The 15983-nt window shown below is 34.1% G+C and overlaps 1 protein-coding gene across 1 annotated transcript in view; it reads right to left on the minus strand.

Moving 5' to 3' along the window:
- Window positions 1-894: 894 nt before the first annotated feature.
- The window catches only part of LOC149562123 (U1 snRNP-associated protein usp106-like), a 49587-nt gene continuing 34498 nt past the window's right edge, over window positions 895-15983 (minus strand). Inside the window, exons 7-14 of the mRNA XM_089825662.1 lie at window positions 11283-11344; window positions 10931-10993; window positions 5833-5891; window positions 5424-5505; window positions 2669-2718; window positions 1848-2111; window positions 1637-1711; window positions 895-1394 (exon numbers count right to left, since the gene is read on the minus strand). Of these exons, the coding sequence (XP_089681788.1) occupies window positions 1367-1394; window positions 1637-1711; window positions 1848-2111; window positions 2669-2718; window positions 5424-5505; window positions 5833-5891; window positions 10931-10993; window positions 11283-11344 (683 nt within the window). The 3' untranslated portion in view covers window positions 895-1366. The remainder of the gene's footprint in view (window positions 1395-1636; window positions 1712-1847; window positions 2112-2668; window positions 2719-5423; window positions 5506-5832; window positions 5892-10930; window positions 10994-11282; window positions 11345-15983) is intronic.

Genomic DNA, 15983 nt, shown 5'->3' on the forward strand with positions numbered 1-15983 from the left:
AAGCTCATGCTTATATTCGATAGCTATACTCGATCATTTGGGTTTGATTCATAAACTCTAACAAAACTAAAAAACCGGAAAAAAAAAGGTCTAGATCTAAAAGAGAAAAAATCGCCTTTGTGACATCCGCACCGACAAATCTAACTCGAGATATTAAATAGGATACCTTGGGACCAAAGCTTCCAAGGTTAAGTGATGATGAGGCCAATTTGATATTAAGCCATGAGCCAATTTTCAAACAAGACTCTTCCATTGTAGTTTCTTTAGGTGAGTTGACAATGATAATTTCTTAAATATAGGTGGCGAGCATTTCAATTAAATTGTGGAGGTCTAGTGTAAAAGATAAATTTGCACCCTCGACGATTTCAAAACCAAGATTCATAACCTTTTCTTTTTTTTGTACATTATCCATATCGCCGGATAAATGCGAAATACTACGAGGCACTTTTAAACCGTATATCTACTTTTCAAACAAATATGTCCGTAAAAATGTTCTCAAGATTACCTGACAAAATTTAGATCGGTACCTTCTAAACAAATTATACAAAGGACCGGGTTAAGCTTGCAAGTTGAATATAAAAGTCAATGTATTAATAGCTTCCAAATTGGATAGAATCGAATGCTTCAGATTCTGAATTGTTAAAAGAAATGTACGTAATCTTTTCTAGAAAATACACCCATTCTCATTTGTCTTTGCCCTGTCATCTATCCAAGGGACTGATACATACCAAAACAAGGGCAACTACTTCCATTAATAATCTCAGGCAACATTGAGTGCAACTTAACTGCACAAATCTCAAATTTCCAATCTTGACTCCTGAATATAGCGTAGTCCTAATTATCAAATTTTATGCAATTTCATTTACAAGCAGCTTTACTTTAATTGGAAAGCAGTTACAGAAAGTATGATAATCGAATTGATCAAACAAGTGGCAATACAATCATGAATATGAATTTGAAAGGCACTGGAAAAATCAGTAAGATTACCATGAAAACATGCACACCAGCAGGCTTCATAGCATGGAATACAATTGTACACTGCCATTTTTTACATTTGATTGTTGTAATATTACTACCCCGTCTTTGATTTTTTATAAATACTAGATTAAAACAAAGGCTACAGAAATATAGCCCCACATACAACATACAACATTCAACTAACACTAGCATCAAAACGAGAACCTTACTGTTGTGCAGACAGATCTCATATGAGACCTGGGACAAACATATTCTGCCTCGGATGAAAATTGCTTTGTACCTACAAGTATTGACTAGAGTTATTGAAGTACAAAAGCTACATGTGACTATAGCTAGGGAATGAGAGATTTGTCAAAGATCATGCAGCATTCCTTGCAAATAGGAGAGTTCAGTATCGATCATGACGGTCATGTCGCCTGTGTTAAAATCCAAACAACTAGTCAGTTTCAATATAAATATACATGCAAAACCAGCAACACGTGGGATTCACAAATTGTACAACATATGCATGAAATTACATTTACGTTTAAGGAAGCTAAAGCTTGTGAATAAGTCCAAGAAAAAGTCAGCATATATTATTGATACAGATGATGAAAAATAAACATCTATCTATTTAACTCATATAGGAATAATAAAATGATTGTAGCAACCAAGCTACCTGTGGCGATCACTCCTGTCCCTTTCACGGTCTCTAGAATGTTCAACTATTCGTTCTCTTGAGCGTGACCGCGACCTGTATATATAACAATCTAAAACTCAAAATTCCAAGATTTGACATGGATAAAGCATTAAAAGAACACCTTGTCAATGTCAGTAGAACTTCTACATCACTATGACACAGATTTTCTAAAAGAACACTTTCAAGCTACCTCTTACGACTACGAGAATCATAACTCCTGACATGCTCCGACTCCCTCTCATGACCCCGATCTCGTTCTCTGCTTCTGATATCACGATCTCTGTCTCTCACCCTTTCTCGATCTCGATCTCTGCTTCCAACACTATCCCGGCCACGATCCCGGTCATCTCTCTCTCTATCTCGATCCCTGCTGGATGCTCTGTCTCTACTGGATCTGTCTCTATCTCGGCTAGATGGCCTCTCTCTATCTCTGCTAGTTGCCCTGTCTCTCAACCTAAACAAACAAATGTAAAAAAAAATCAAATTTGGTTTCTCGAAACATCAAAAACCTTCAATCAGATTTTTTATTCAAAGAAGCATGAAACAAGATATACCATAGTTACACCACCCTGGGGGACAGGGGCGCAGAGGGACCTTGGTTGGGGCACAGCGGGGGAACAGAGGCGAGGGACAGGGATGGGGTATTGTATACTATACATATGGTACTTAAAATGCTAGTTATGAAAAGATGTATTGCAATATAAGATATAAAGATGTGAAGTGTAAATACTTGAACATTGCATTGAATTGGAACATCAAACATTTAAGATAAATAGTCAAATCAGCAAATAGTCAACATCGAGACGTCCCCCATCCTTAGCGGAGGTGGCGGAATCTAGTGGCGCCACTGGGGATGGAGTAATGGAGTCCCCAAGTCCCTGGTGCATCCAAGTCTCCAGAACGTGGGGCAAAAAGAGGGGGGACACATCCCCATGTTACTATGAGATATACAAGTGAAGATTGAACGCTTGTAGCATATATAAAATAAATAAATAAACATGTGACAAGTACCTTCCATCGTCTTCAGGTCGATCATGTCTAAGGCCTTTTATTCTCTCCTCCTGCAAAAATTCAAAATAAAAGAAGATATTTAACCACAACATGAATTTGATAGCTTCTGGAAACAGATAAAGAGGGAGATAAAGCATTCTTGAACTAAAAAATACTCAACAAAAAAAGCTCCAACGCATCCAACCAAATAATGTGGTAGGAAATGCCACCGCACAAATAATGGAGCTGGGAATTTTTTCAAACTATGTATGAAAATGATATCAAAGATCGCAAGCTTCAACAAATCCAACCAAACAAGGTGAAATGGTCTAGGACGGGTCACTGATCAAATAATGGAATTTGTGACTTGGTACTTATTTTAACCTATATATATAGACAACATTATCACATCTCAATTGAACATGAATTTTGTGTTTAAAAAATATGCTTGCATTGTACTTCAGTGTTATTTGAGTTTCCAAAAAAAATGTCTTAAAATTGTAAAACCCAATATGAACACCAATTCCTGATTTCATGGAGCAACTTATATTAGGAACTCCGAATTCAGGATAAAACTGCATATATAAAATTCCACAAATATAAGTTACAGAAGTCAAAGCAGTGAACTGTTACAGTATCTGAATATTGTCACAACAAACCTAAACAAAGCAGGACAGAATCTGAAATCTATTGTAATTGTTTCTCCTAAGCAAATCCTAAATTGTCAAACAAGGAAATTATCCCATCTTGCTGGACCCTGCAAGGTGTAAAATTGAGTATCCCGCTGAAAAGAAAAAGGTGGTTTGCGAAAGGAGAATAGTACATGTGATATGCATATTTTTATTAAAATGATAAGTAAAGACATTATAGCGAAAGAAAAAACTTCCATACTAGCTACACATGCATGTAGATTATATCCACCTTGTGTGTGGATCAGTTGCAAAAACGAGGCATATATCCTTCAATCTAACTTATTGAAAGATGCAACATTGGAAGTGAATTTTAGACAATCCAACAAATTTTAAAAGAAAATGTTCGTAAAAACATAGGGATAAAACAGATACACACACACATACACATCCAATCAAGGTGGGGAGAAGTCCAACTCTAAGCTAGTTGGCTTTCAATAAAACTATTAATAATTCGGATATCTTAAATATGTGCATCAAAAAAGAAAGTGTTGCAAGAATTGTCCAGACTCACCAAGTCCCAAGGCAAGCAGGTCAAAACAAGGCCCAAAAATACCTCACGTCTGGTTACACTCTCCAAGGACTCACCGGACTTGGTGAGGTCCAACAGGTAAACTTAAAAGTATAAAAATTTGAAAATGCTTAAAACATAAAAGCATGACAATCAAGCATTGTGTGAAGGGGTTTGAGGACTTTTGAAAGATGGTAAAAAGTCAAATATTTGTGAAAAATGGCATGTGGCATGACAGTTTGTGTAGTCTTAGAGCCTTTAATTTGCATTGCCTTAAAACACCCACAAGAGATGATACTTCCAAATACTTAGTCTAGATTTCAAAAACAAATAAATAAATAGCTTTTAGGACCATATTTGATGGAATATCAACAAATTTAAAATAAATAAATAAAACTCAATTACATTCATAGTAATTAAATTATATTTTATACTTCTACATTGCTAAGTCAATCAATGGAATAGCAACAAAAAAAAAATTAACGATCTTAATTAGATTCCGAGTAATTAAATTATACTTTATTACATGTCTGAGACACAAACACACAGAGCTAGCAATGTCAGTCTGAGATATATATGCTCCTTTCTACCATAGCTCATGTTGTGATTTTTGTGTTAAATGCATGAATTTCATAGCCCATAAGTTTTGTACAACATTTGACAATATTTATACATCTAAAAATGTTGTTTCCCTTGGCTGAAATTAAATTTTATACTCTTGATTAATTATACGCCTGTTTGTGATCAAAGTAGTTTCAGCTAGATTAATTTATCGGGTCTTCAAATTGTATTTATTGAAGGGTTCATGATACAACATTTAAATGCTTTAAAACCTCTAAAAGTTTCCAGTTTTTTTTATTTGCAGTCTTTTCCAAATAATCATGCTCAGTGTGTGTCCAAGTCAAAAATCAGCCAATTCCAAATCTTTTAACTATGAAAAAAATCAATCATCTTAAATATATGATACAAAACACCAAAAAGAATCAACCAGAAGGTACCTATTTTAAATTGTAAGAAACAAAGTTTTGCCTGTTGGGGCTTATAAAGTTTTGTTTTTCTAAAAAAAAAATTCTATTTTTTTTAAATTTGGATCAAACTTTTACCATCCTCACTATTCTTACTTTCAAAATTACTCCAACTTTTCAAGTAACTTGAGCACTACAGCCATTTATTTGATTCTTTTTCTTAAGTTTTTTACTCATAAGTATTTAATTGTAGCTACCTGATAAAAAGATGGGGATGTAGCAGCACCATCCATTCAATACATATGACTGTTTGTATCACAGATTCACATCAGAATAGATGGGTGATTGATGTCGTCAGTCCCATATATAGATATGGGATAAGGCAACAAGCCTTCAAACGAGCAACATGAGGTTGTTAGCAGATTGTAGTTATGGCACCCCTCTATATCCAGTCTACCTGGAGTATATCTATATCATCTGGGCATGGCTATTCAATTATTTAAACCACCTTGGCTACTCTTAAGAATTTAGAGTGTCACTGTTCCATAAATTTGGGGTGAATGATTTTCTACGAAATTGACAACTGAAAATTTATAACTGAAAATGCACACCTTAAGGTCATCCAGCTTCTCCCGGATTTGCATATATCCCAAGTGGAGTTTGCCTCCAAAATGATCAGCCAACCGACGGTCACTGTAAAAACAACAGCAATCAACAAATTAGAAATATTTGATGATAAGAACACACAAGCCCCAACTAGGCAAAAAAGTCATGGGAGGTGGACTGTTTGCTGCCCCTAAAAGTTTAATGAGATTAATCTTCAAACATAAAACAAAAGACACGCACTTTCTCAAAGCTGCAAAAGTTTTTCGTCGAAAAACTGGGCCCAAAGCCTGCTGGGAACAAGGAGGCATAATAAGCCTGGTCAAAAGTTTGAAGTCCTCCAAATATCCCAAATACCATCCTTCCAAGTTAGATCCCAATATTAAGCTATGAGACATAGGAAGCAAGAACTCTCACCTGTCATAAACACTCAAGAAAGCTCCACAAATGTCACATACACGAAGCTTCTGATCAGTCTGCAAAACAGATAATGTGTATAAGAAGATATGGTTACATAAATCATCTTGCAATTTGTAACAGGGCTTTATTTAATGCAGGCACTTTTCCAGATTGAACTGTCACCAACTCGTGCTCTTTTCCACTTAACTTTTCTATTTCCAAAGCAGTACAAAAATTTCATGGTTTTGTGAATAGTTTTAGGGAAGCAATGAAACACAGTGTTTCTCTTTTATTTTGGTGGCAAAGTTCTACTGATGGCAAAAATTTAACAAATTTTGGAAATGTAGGAACAGCTATTAAATTAATAATATTTATATAAATAGGAATACAAATGCCTTGAAAATTTTAAAAGCATATGCGCTATGCTGAGTTTGTAATGACATTCCATTGACCCGATCATCAATTTGATAATCATAGATTCATAATTGACGGCTATTGGTAAATTTACTTGTGTCAAAGAGAGTCGCAGAGGTATAAATGAGCTGAGAACCACAACAAACAAACATCAAAATGAGAAAATGTCAATACCAAAACAAGATACACATAACTGCTTTGGATATCAATAAAAATCTCAGAAACTACCAGACTCAACTAGCTGCTAAAGCATGGCTCCAGCCAATCTTGGCTGCACACCTTGTCTTCATCAACCCAGTTGAATTCCCCAAGTTCCTTGTTGATAGGATTTGATGTACTCAAAGTGTCTTGCAATGTATGAGATGAAATGCATTGAGTATCTCACCTACAAAGAACCTAGTATTTATGAGACTAAGTAAATGGAAAGTGGATATGGTGATCCTTGAGAGCTCACATAGCATACAAAGTGTGCCTACCAATCATTGATAAACTTTACTAGCCATCAAGTTCAATAAATCTGTCCCACTTGATTTCATTAATCCAGCTTCGTCCACACTAAACTTCTTGTGGAAATCCACAAGGCCATTCCTTGCCCCATGCTCTTCAACGGGAACAAATTTATCAGGCCTGTGCCCCATCTTGCATTCCATGCACATGTAACCATGTAAGAGATATTCAACAGGACTGCATATATCTTCTCTCCCACAAAAATTTAATACCCAGCTATTTTATCTCTTGCCTCATCCTGATGGTGTAAGTAGCTAAGTGTTTGTGGCTCATTATTCTGCTTGGTTGAGCTTTGTTACCAATATCATACTTGTAAATGGCATTATCTTTATATTGTGATCGAGGTTCATCGATTATGTACCTCAATTTGTGTGTGGGAATTTCCAAATGCATAATTCCATAATTTTTCAACTTAATTGTTTTCACTATAATAACTTAATAAGTGGTGATTATGCATGTAAATATTGATCAAGTTCAACATTTTTATTATTTACCAAGTCTATTTATTTAAATCATGCTTGAGTTAAATGAATTTGAATAGGTGTAGTTTTGAAATGCATATTTTATCATTAGTTGTCATATGCTATGCTTTGACTATCTTGTGTGCTGTGCAGATACAGTTGATGTTTTGTCGAGTGCACAGATGCAAATTTTCCTCAATGGTGGTTTAATTGGAGAAATCAACTTGGTTAGAAGTAATGGATTTTTGTTTTCATCTCACTCAAGCTATGAGATCATTGAGATGCACATTATGTTACTAGTGTTTTCCCCAAAGTAAAAATAAAGTTATGAAAGCATTAAAAGGAGATAGACAATAAATGATAAAATAACCCTTTAGTTAAAATCGAGATTAAAGAAGAATATTTATAAAAGGCTGTTAACTTGTAAAACCACCCCTTAAAGCTTATATAAAGCATTTATGTGAGACCTGGAAAGGGTATGCAGAACACTCAAGAAAAAATAAAGTGGTTTGGTGTAGCCATGGGCATTGTAGAAGGGGCATAAGAGACTGTCCAACTCAGGGTACAAAGTACTTGGATTGTCCTAGCTAAGGTTTTGTGCAAGTACTATATTTATTATTATTCAAAAAAAAAAAATTTAAGTACAAATGAGATGGAGTTGGTTTAATTAAACAGTATTTGTGGTTTTTTTAGTTATATTCATATTGTTTAATGCCAAACTATATCAATGATGGTTTCTTTATTGTTCATAAATTTGTTGATGATGATAAATAAGCATTCTGGTTCATTTAGATTTGAATAGTAGTAATATATGTACTCGACAATCTTTAAAATAATTTATTAATACTAATAAATCTGTTGCCCTATAAAATAAACTCAAATATACTAGGTCCGTCCAATACAGAAAGAGTGTTTAATACACTTCGCTTCAATTAGTATTATGAGGTTAAAGTCCTATATTATTCTGAGGCAAATAGTTTACTATGAGGTTAAACTCCTAGAAATTGTCAAATTCTCTGTATGTTCATATTTTGTTGAAGAACTGAATTTAATGTCAAAATACCATGAGAAGAATTTTTGTTATGTATTTGTGAAATTGATTTTAACGAGTTCCTAAATAAGACAAAAGCACAATTGGAGGACTACAAGTTTAGTGTGCTAGCGTTTGAAAGTGAGCTAATGTCCCAAAATGTGAGTTACTTTCCTAAAGTGCATTATGGTTTGGACCATTGGATATTTAAGTATTTCTAGCGCTTCTTCAAAATTCCCTGATGAAAATTTATTCCTAGGAATATTTGGACTTTGGGTGCCTAGCATCTCAGTTTGTGTTATCAAATACGTGTTTTGTGAGATATCAATCTCCATTTACACAACCTCTGGTGTGTGTGTCCCAAATTCTTAATGCCACAACTATAACCTTATGGATGTTTGTGCTTCATGTTAAAGGTTGTGGGATATGTTGTACCATCTTCATCATCTCATATCTGTTGGACTACAGTTTTGTCAGAGTAAGACAATCAAGAACTCATGGAGATTTTGTGGTAACACTCGCATGATTAGGAGAGTATCCCTGTTATGCCACCATGCTTGATGCATTGGTGATGGGTAAATTGTCCCACACTATGTATTTCTGAGAGCACAATGCAACATGCAAATTTCACACTAACAACACAAAAAAATGTTCATCCAGATTTTATCCACTGAAAACTTAAGCAAAACTTTGGGACAGTACAAATATCGGCCTTCATCCAACAAAGCAAATTATGAATGCACTCATTTATCTCTGCAATTAACCCTTTCTAGCAAAAGGTATGAGTTTGTTGTTAGCCTATTTCTCCATGGTCTTGTAGGATAATCAAAACATCTAAGGGATTTTGAGGCCAGTTGGCCTAAGCACCTTTGTTGCAGGTCAATTTAAGCGGTCTGGATGCAATTTTGGCATGCTTATTATTTATAGCATGTCAGTTGGGCTTGGTCAATGTCACTAGTGAATCATAGATAATATCTTGTTGACAGTAAACTCCTCAATGCTATCTCCTGAGATCTCAAACCAAAACTCAATATCCTTGCATTTTACCAAATTTTGTTGTCCTAATGTTGACAACTGGGTGATGTTTAATGTATAATCACCCATCCATGCTTATGCTGAAACCATGTAATATCCATCTGGCCTTAGTCTTCTACATCAATAAGGTAAACCTTTCAAACACTTTTTCCAATATCACAGACCATCAATTTGGTATTTGCCTAGAGGCATGCAGATCACACCAACTTCGCCTGAATTGGTGGCCATACCCTCCTTGTAATCGAAAGATTGAACATGAAAAAAAATACTATAAGCAAAAAATAATACCAATGGTCTCATATGTCTCTTCTCTAGCCTACATATTTAACATATCAATAATCATGTTGCTTTCATTTCTTCTTCCATTCCACCTCAACTCAAATGTCAAACCTACAGATCTATCTCCCTGTCTAGACACCCTTGCAAAAGTAATGTATGGTATGATGATATCCACTTGGTATGATCTATCATCTCAGCCCTCTCTTAGTACAAGGACCAACCTTTTTACATAGTATTAAGTAACATATGCGTATTAACCATCATTCGCCCACCTTCTACACCCTAATAATATAAGTCATCGTCGTTTACCAAGCAACTCATATTGACATTAGAAATAAATACAACAATAAAAACTACAAAACCAAAAACTTTTTCACACATTGTAGCATGTTTCGAAAAACTTTCACATTTTAAGTACAACAAATAAGAAATACAATCAAAAGCATCAATGCATCATTCAACTTGGTAAAAACTTATTTGTACATTTGAAACAAGCAAAGGCAGAAAAATGACCAAAAACTACTTGTTATAAAAATAAATTGTGACAAAGAAAAGCAAGAAAGATAGATCAAATCACTGACATATCTGTTTATTCAACGAATAATGAGTTGGACTTCATAGTTCAAGGGCTCCCATTGAAGGAATTGAGTTTTCTGGTCTCCCAAAGCCCTACCCCTAAACCGGTTTAGTTTAGATTCCCTCTCCTTGAGGTGGTGTTTAATTTAGATTTCCCTCTCCTTGAAGGTGGGGCGGGGAAAATGAGGGGGAAGGGTGCGGGGAGGTTGCCTGATGTTCCCAGGGCAATCAACGGATGTTGGGAGCAACGGGCCATTCCCTAAACATGGTTGCAGTAGGGTACCTATGAAAACATCCCCTGCATTGGAAGTGACATCCCCATAAAAAATGCTTTTGGGTGGACAAGATACACGGCATACATTGTCCCCATCCCCAAGTCCACAAACATCCCCAAACTGGGGCATTCAATACCCACCAACGATGCCTCCTCAACGAACCCTTACCAGAACACCATGGACAAAGGCATTGTTCGATCTTTGTGTGACTTATCATAGGCAGGGCTCTATTAAACCCATACAAAATGCTTTTCACACGTTAGAAACTGACAAGATAACAAAGAAAACTATAGTAATAATAAAAGATTCTGGAGCTGGTAGGAGAAGTGTTAGTTAGAGCAGCTCTAGCAGTGCAACTTTCACAGCCTAAATTCCCACAATGCTTCCAAAAACGATTCACATTTTATTTGAAAAACTCTTCATTAAATTTAAAAATAAATGGAATGTAAAACATTAAAAATGTGTTATAAACATTATTTAACACATAATGTTGAAATTATTTAACACATAATCCCTCGAAGGGAAAGAAACAAACTTACAATGCGAACATCAAGGGAGGTGTACTTTGTGGAATCTGGTGTTGGTTCCTGCCTTGCACCAAGCTGCCCCAAAAGTCATGCATTAGTAAATTAAAATTAACTGTTTAACATACTTTGTATTGTGGATCATTCAACAAAATGGAAAGAACATAAATCTTCACAATCCAATATATTTATTTATTATTACAAATTCAACATATTTAACAAATATGTTAGTTTTCGAAGCATATAAGCACAACTTTACGTAATGAAAAGAAAACAACTCTGGGGAGCAACTGAATCAAATACCTGAAGTTCAAAATAATAAGAAAGAAAATATTTTTTTAACCCAAAAATGTAATAATGCAGATACCTTCTTAAGAGCTTCCGCCTCCTCCATAGCCTTTTGTGCTTCATCAACCATTCCTAATTCACCTATAAAACAGAAAAATGATAATAATGAAATATATCAATAAATGCAGTCAACTAAATCATGTAAAGCTATTGAAATCAGATGTGAGAAAGAAATTACATGGTATAATTAAGCCCTTCAGACAATGACGTGTAAAAGGATAGCATCACCCAATAGCAAACTAAGAAACACTACAATTTTTCAAATTTCAAGTATTTTCCAATGTTTAACTTGATTAAATGTGGGTGCATACAAAAGAGAATTAGGAAAACAACCAAAATATAGAAATTGATTATCACTTTGAGATCAAAAGTACAATAAATTTGAATCAAACACAGACACACTAGAAGCAGACAGAGAGAACACAGATGAACGATATTTTACATAAACATGATTAATGAAGATGAAAAGCAATGAGGGGTAATACATGTCTCATTTATACATGATGGAGCCAACCTGACCCAAAATAGTATTAGACATCATTACATGGCTTTAGAGCCAACAACCTACAATTATTTAAAAAAAGGAAAGATTACAGAAGTTACAAAATCCCCCCTTAATGTTGTCTATCAAACCTTTTCTGAAGAGTCCTACCAGTCATACCCCTCCTTAAAAGTGAAGCTTGCGATAAGCCATAAAAATCTTGCACTGATGATAAACAAGATTGTGATCGTCTGAATCTAAAGGTAGTAGATCTAGTTCAAACCCACTAGAATCTTAAGTTTTTGGATTGTGCAGAGTTGTCTGATTCAGTCCAGATTTTTTAATATCTCAAGAGACTTGATTGATTTTTTCAATTCCAGATTTCCTATTCTCTCAATCTGTTAGGCCTCAAATGAATCTTTTTTATTTTAAATTCTTTGTCTTCCAATAAACAGGCCGTCATTGAAGCAACCAGATGTATTCAAACAGATTTGTGTGATTTCCTCTGTCTGATTAATCAACAGCACCTTGTCAGATGAATCATAAATCAACTTCATGGATATTTATTATTCCATTAAAATATTCATTAACACAGATTTATTTTTTACAGTTGTCAATCACAAATTTTATCCCTTTGATTAACAATTTCAAAGGCTTCAGACGATGGCATGATGATAGTAACTACAACCTAACTCACATGATTAACCAAATTTCACACTTGAAATTTGAAATTCATAAAACATCAAAAAAAATTATGAAGAATTGTTGAAATTTGTTCAATTCGTAGGGAGAAGAGGCAATCAAGACTCTATTGAGGGTTGAGCAATGATAAAATGATTTTTCCCCCAGGGCATGAAGCATTTCTTCAACAAAAGTTACAAAAATGCTAACACTTCTCTTCCATTACTAAGTCTTAGATCTGAATCAGAACAAAGCATTGACAGGCGGACATGACGCATCAACTTGAAACTCAGATTTACTAAGCTCCAACCAGGCATCGCTCTGTAGAAACTACAGATCTCCTGCCAGAACTTCCAACTAAACTTTGCATTCATCTTCAATTTTTAGGCCTTTTTTGTTCACATTTTTCTTCCAAATTTAGTTTTATTTTGTCTTTTTCCTTTTTTTGCAGGTTGCTGAATTGGGTGCACATAATATAGGTAAAGTATGTTGTTTTCTGGGGGATTGTTGGGCACATTTGGATATATATTATATTCATACAATAAATATATTAAAAGCATGAATATATACATATTTACAACATAAAAACAATATCAAATTATGAAAAAATAAATTATTTATTATTGAACATTTGCATTCGTTATATACAAATTATGTTATTTTCTCTCTATTATAGCTTCATTCTGATGATGGATCATGTAGTATGATCCAAAACATTGATGATGAAAAATCACCCACAGTTTGATCCATAATTATCTAATAAATACAAATTATTATTTACTATATTTAACAAATTAATATTTAATACAAAACAATATGATTAGATTATACAAGATTATTTATATTTAAAATAATAATAATTTATTATGTTGATAATAATTAATTAATTTTGTAATATATTTATAATGGCTAAATTTTACAAAATTATTTGATTTTAAGATTAAAAAAATTTAAATATTATAAAATTGTATTTTACTATATATTTATAAACATCCATTTTTTAATTTCAAAAATATATAAATATTTACTTCCAAATTATAAAAAGTTTACTTTTTAATTTTTCAACTTTTTGCTGTTTTATGAAATTGGGACGAAAAAATTGCACAACCTAAACCAATACCCACGTCCAACATGCACCCAGTGTGCAGCAATCAGCATTTACCAGAAATTAGAATAGAAGCATCCATTGTTTTTCTGCAATCAACATGGAAAAATTCTGCTTACGAGATGGAAGAAATTGCTTGTTAGCAGTCTGCTGCAACACACAGAAAAGGAGAAAGAACAGAAAGTGTAAAATATCAAAGTTTACACTAGTGTTTGAATTGTCAGGATTAGACCCAAAGTTTCAAAAAACCCTTCAAACCTAACAAGGTGAACCAAGCTCAATGCTGCAAAGGTTCAAAGCTGTACCCAGCTTTAGGATGTAGCACACCACCCCTACCAAGTAAATCTAACAATAGAATAACCTAGGTTTTTTTTCCTTCATCAAGAACTACATCAACAAGTAAGATTTAATTGATGAATCGTCTTGTTATACAGTTATAGGCTTAGCACATGTTGGTACTCTACATCTTCATGGAAAAGTCAAGCCTTTAGACTAATCTGTTACAGAAAATGGCATAGGAGCACCCAATGATCCATTCTATTAAATGTGGCTGCTGTTTCATTTATAATAGTGGATAGGATGTTCATAATATATATATTTCTGTGTATAATTTATTCAAAAATTGAAGATTAGATAGAATATTTCATTTCAGTATTATTTCATTTTTTAATGATATTATTTAACAAGTTAAACTTTGTAGCTAAAATATTTCATTCATATTTTAGTACAAATTTAGATTAAATTAATGAAATAGAGTATTGTCATATTTCTATCAGAATTCAACTATGTAGTTTTTTAAGTCAAACTCATTGACCCATGTTTCATAAGTAGTTGTTCACACAAACTCATCTCTCATAAGAATGAACATAACACTTTCTACTCATTATATCTAGGTGATGTTCACAGAAGTGAAGCACTAAAACTTCCTAGAGGAAACCCATCCTAGTACTACACTAGCTGAAGTGCACTAAACTACAAAATTTCCTCCATGGTTAAACTCACTCTACTTGCAACCTCCATGGTTAAACTCACTCTACTTGCAACCCCATTTGCAAAAGCTTCAGCAAGTGTTGTGCCTTATGAACCATTCATTACAAAGCCCCTTAAGCTCATGGAGGAAACTTCGTAGTTAAGCGAACTCAAGCTGGTGTAATGTAATGTCCCCTTTTTGGGACATTAGAAATATTTAAGGCATATTATATATAATATTAAAATTAACTTGGAAAGCGTGGACTCAAAATATAAAAGGTCAATTTAATATTATATATTGAGCAAAAAGGACAACGAGAGAAGACAAAAAGCCAAGAGGGAAGTCGAAGAGTCACAGTTGTGAGGGTAAAAGAAGAAGAGACTCTTTCATTTGAACATGCTTGATTTATTATTCAGATTTCAGTTTCTCTCTAACAAGAGTATTCGGAAACCTTCAGCTTTCAGCAAGTATGAGGACGTAGCCCCTCGTGCCGGCAGAGAGTGGACGCAAACCCATTGTCCGTGGAGACATCACTTCAGTTGTCTCAGATACACTTACAAGTTCTTATCTTAGTGTTCCAATCTGACTGTAAATTCTATGTTTAAGATTGGATTCTAAATGTTGGTTATTGTATTGCTGTTGTATAATGCAATAACATGTTTGAGAAATTTTATGAGAAATTTCTGGTTTTATATTGTGGGTCTGTAATGCATTTTTATATGCTTGAATTCTGAGTATCATTTTGAGGAAGAACGATTCAATATCTGTTGGAGTTTCTGTTGGTTTCTATTGTGTTTTGTAATACATCTGCATATGTTTAGTTCTAAATATATTTTGAGGAAAAATAGAGTAAATATCTTGTTTCGGATGTTTCATGTACTACTGGGATGGGTAACCTCCTAGGAAGTCTCGGTGCTTCAACTTTGTGAGCATCACCTAGATGCAGTGTGTACTAGGGTGTTCCATTCATTCTCATGAGAGATGGATGTGTCAACCTACTCATGAAAAATGGGCCAATGAGTTTGACTCAGAAAGCTACACAATTGAATCTTGATAGACAATATCACAACTTGATTTTTTGTAGAAAATCTATTACTTACCAATCGATGAGTTTTAGGGGCTTTCTAATGAATGGTTCATAAGGCAAAACACTTGCTGAAGGTTTTGCAAACAGGGTAGCAAGCAGAGTGGGTTTAACCATGGAGAAAGCCCCATAGTTAAGTGCACTCAAGCTGATGTAGTACTGGGATGGGTGACCTCTCCGGAAGTCTCGGAGCTTCACCTCTGTGAGCATCACATAAATGCAATGTGTTGTGTTTCATTCACTTCCATGAGAGATGGGTTCATGAAAACCACTACTTAATGAGTTTGACTTTAAAAAAACTACAAAATTGAATCAAGATAGCAATACCACAATTTGACTACTTGTAGAAAATATCTCCTACTTTCAATACTTATATTAAAAAATTGTACTTATTAATAA

This window comes from Cupressus sempervirens, chromosome 4 (genome assembly GCF_028749045.1).
Source record: "Cupressus sempervirens isolate cs-2001-9-10 chromosome 4, ASM2874904v1, whole genome shotgun sequence".
Classification (NCBI taxonomy): domain Eukaryota; kingdom Viridiplantae; phylum Streptophyta; class Pinopsida; order Cupressales; family Cupressaceae; genus Cupressus; species Cupressus sempervirens.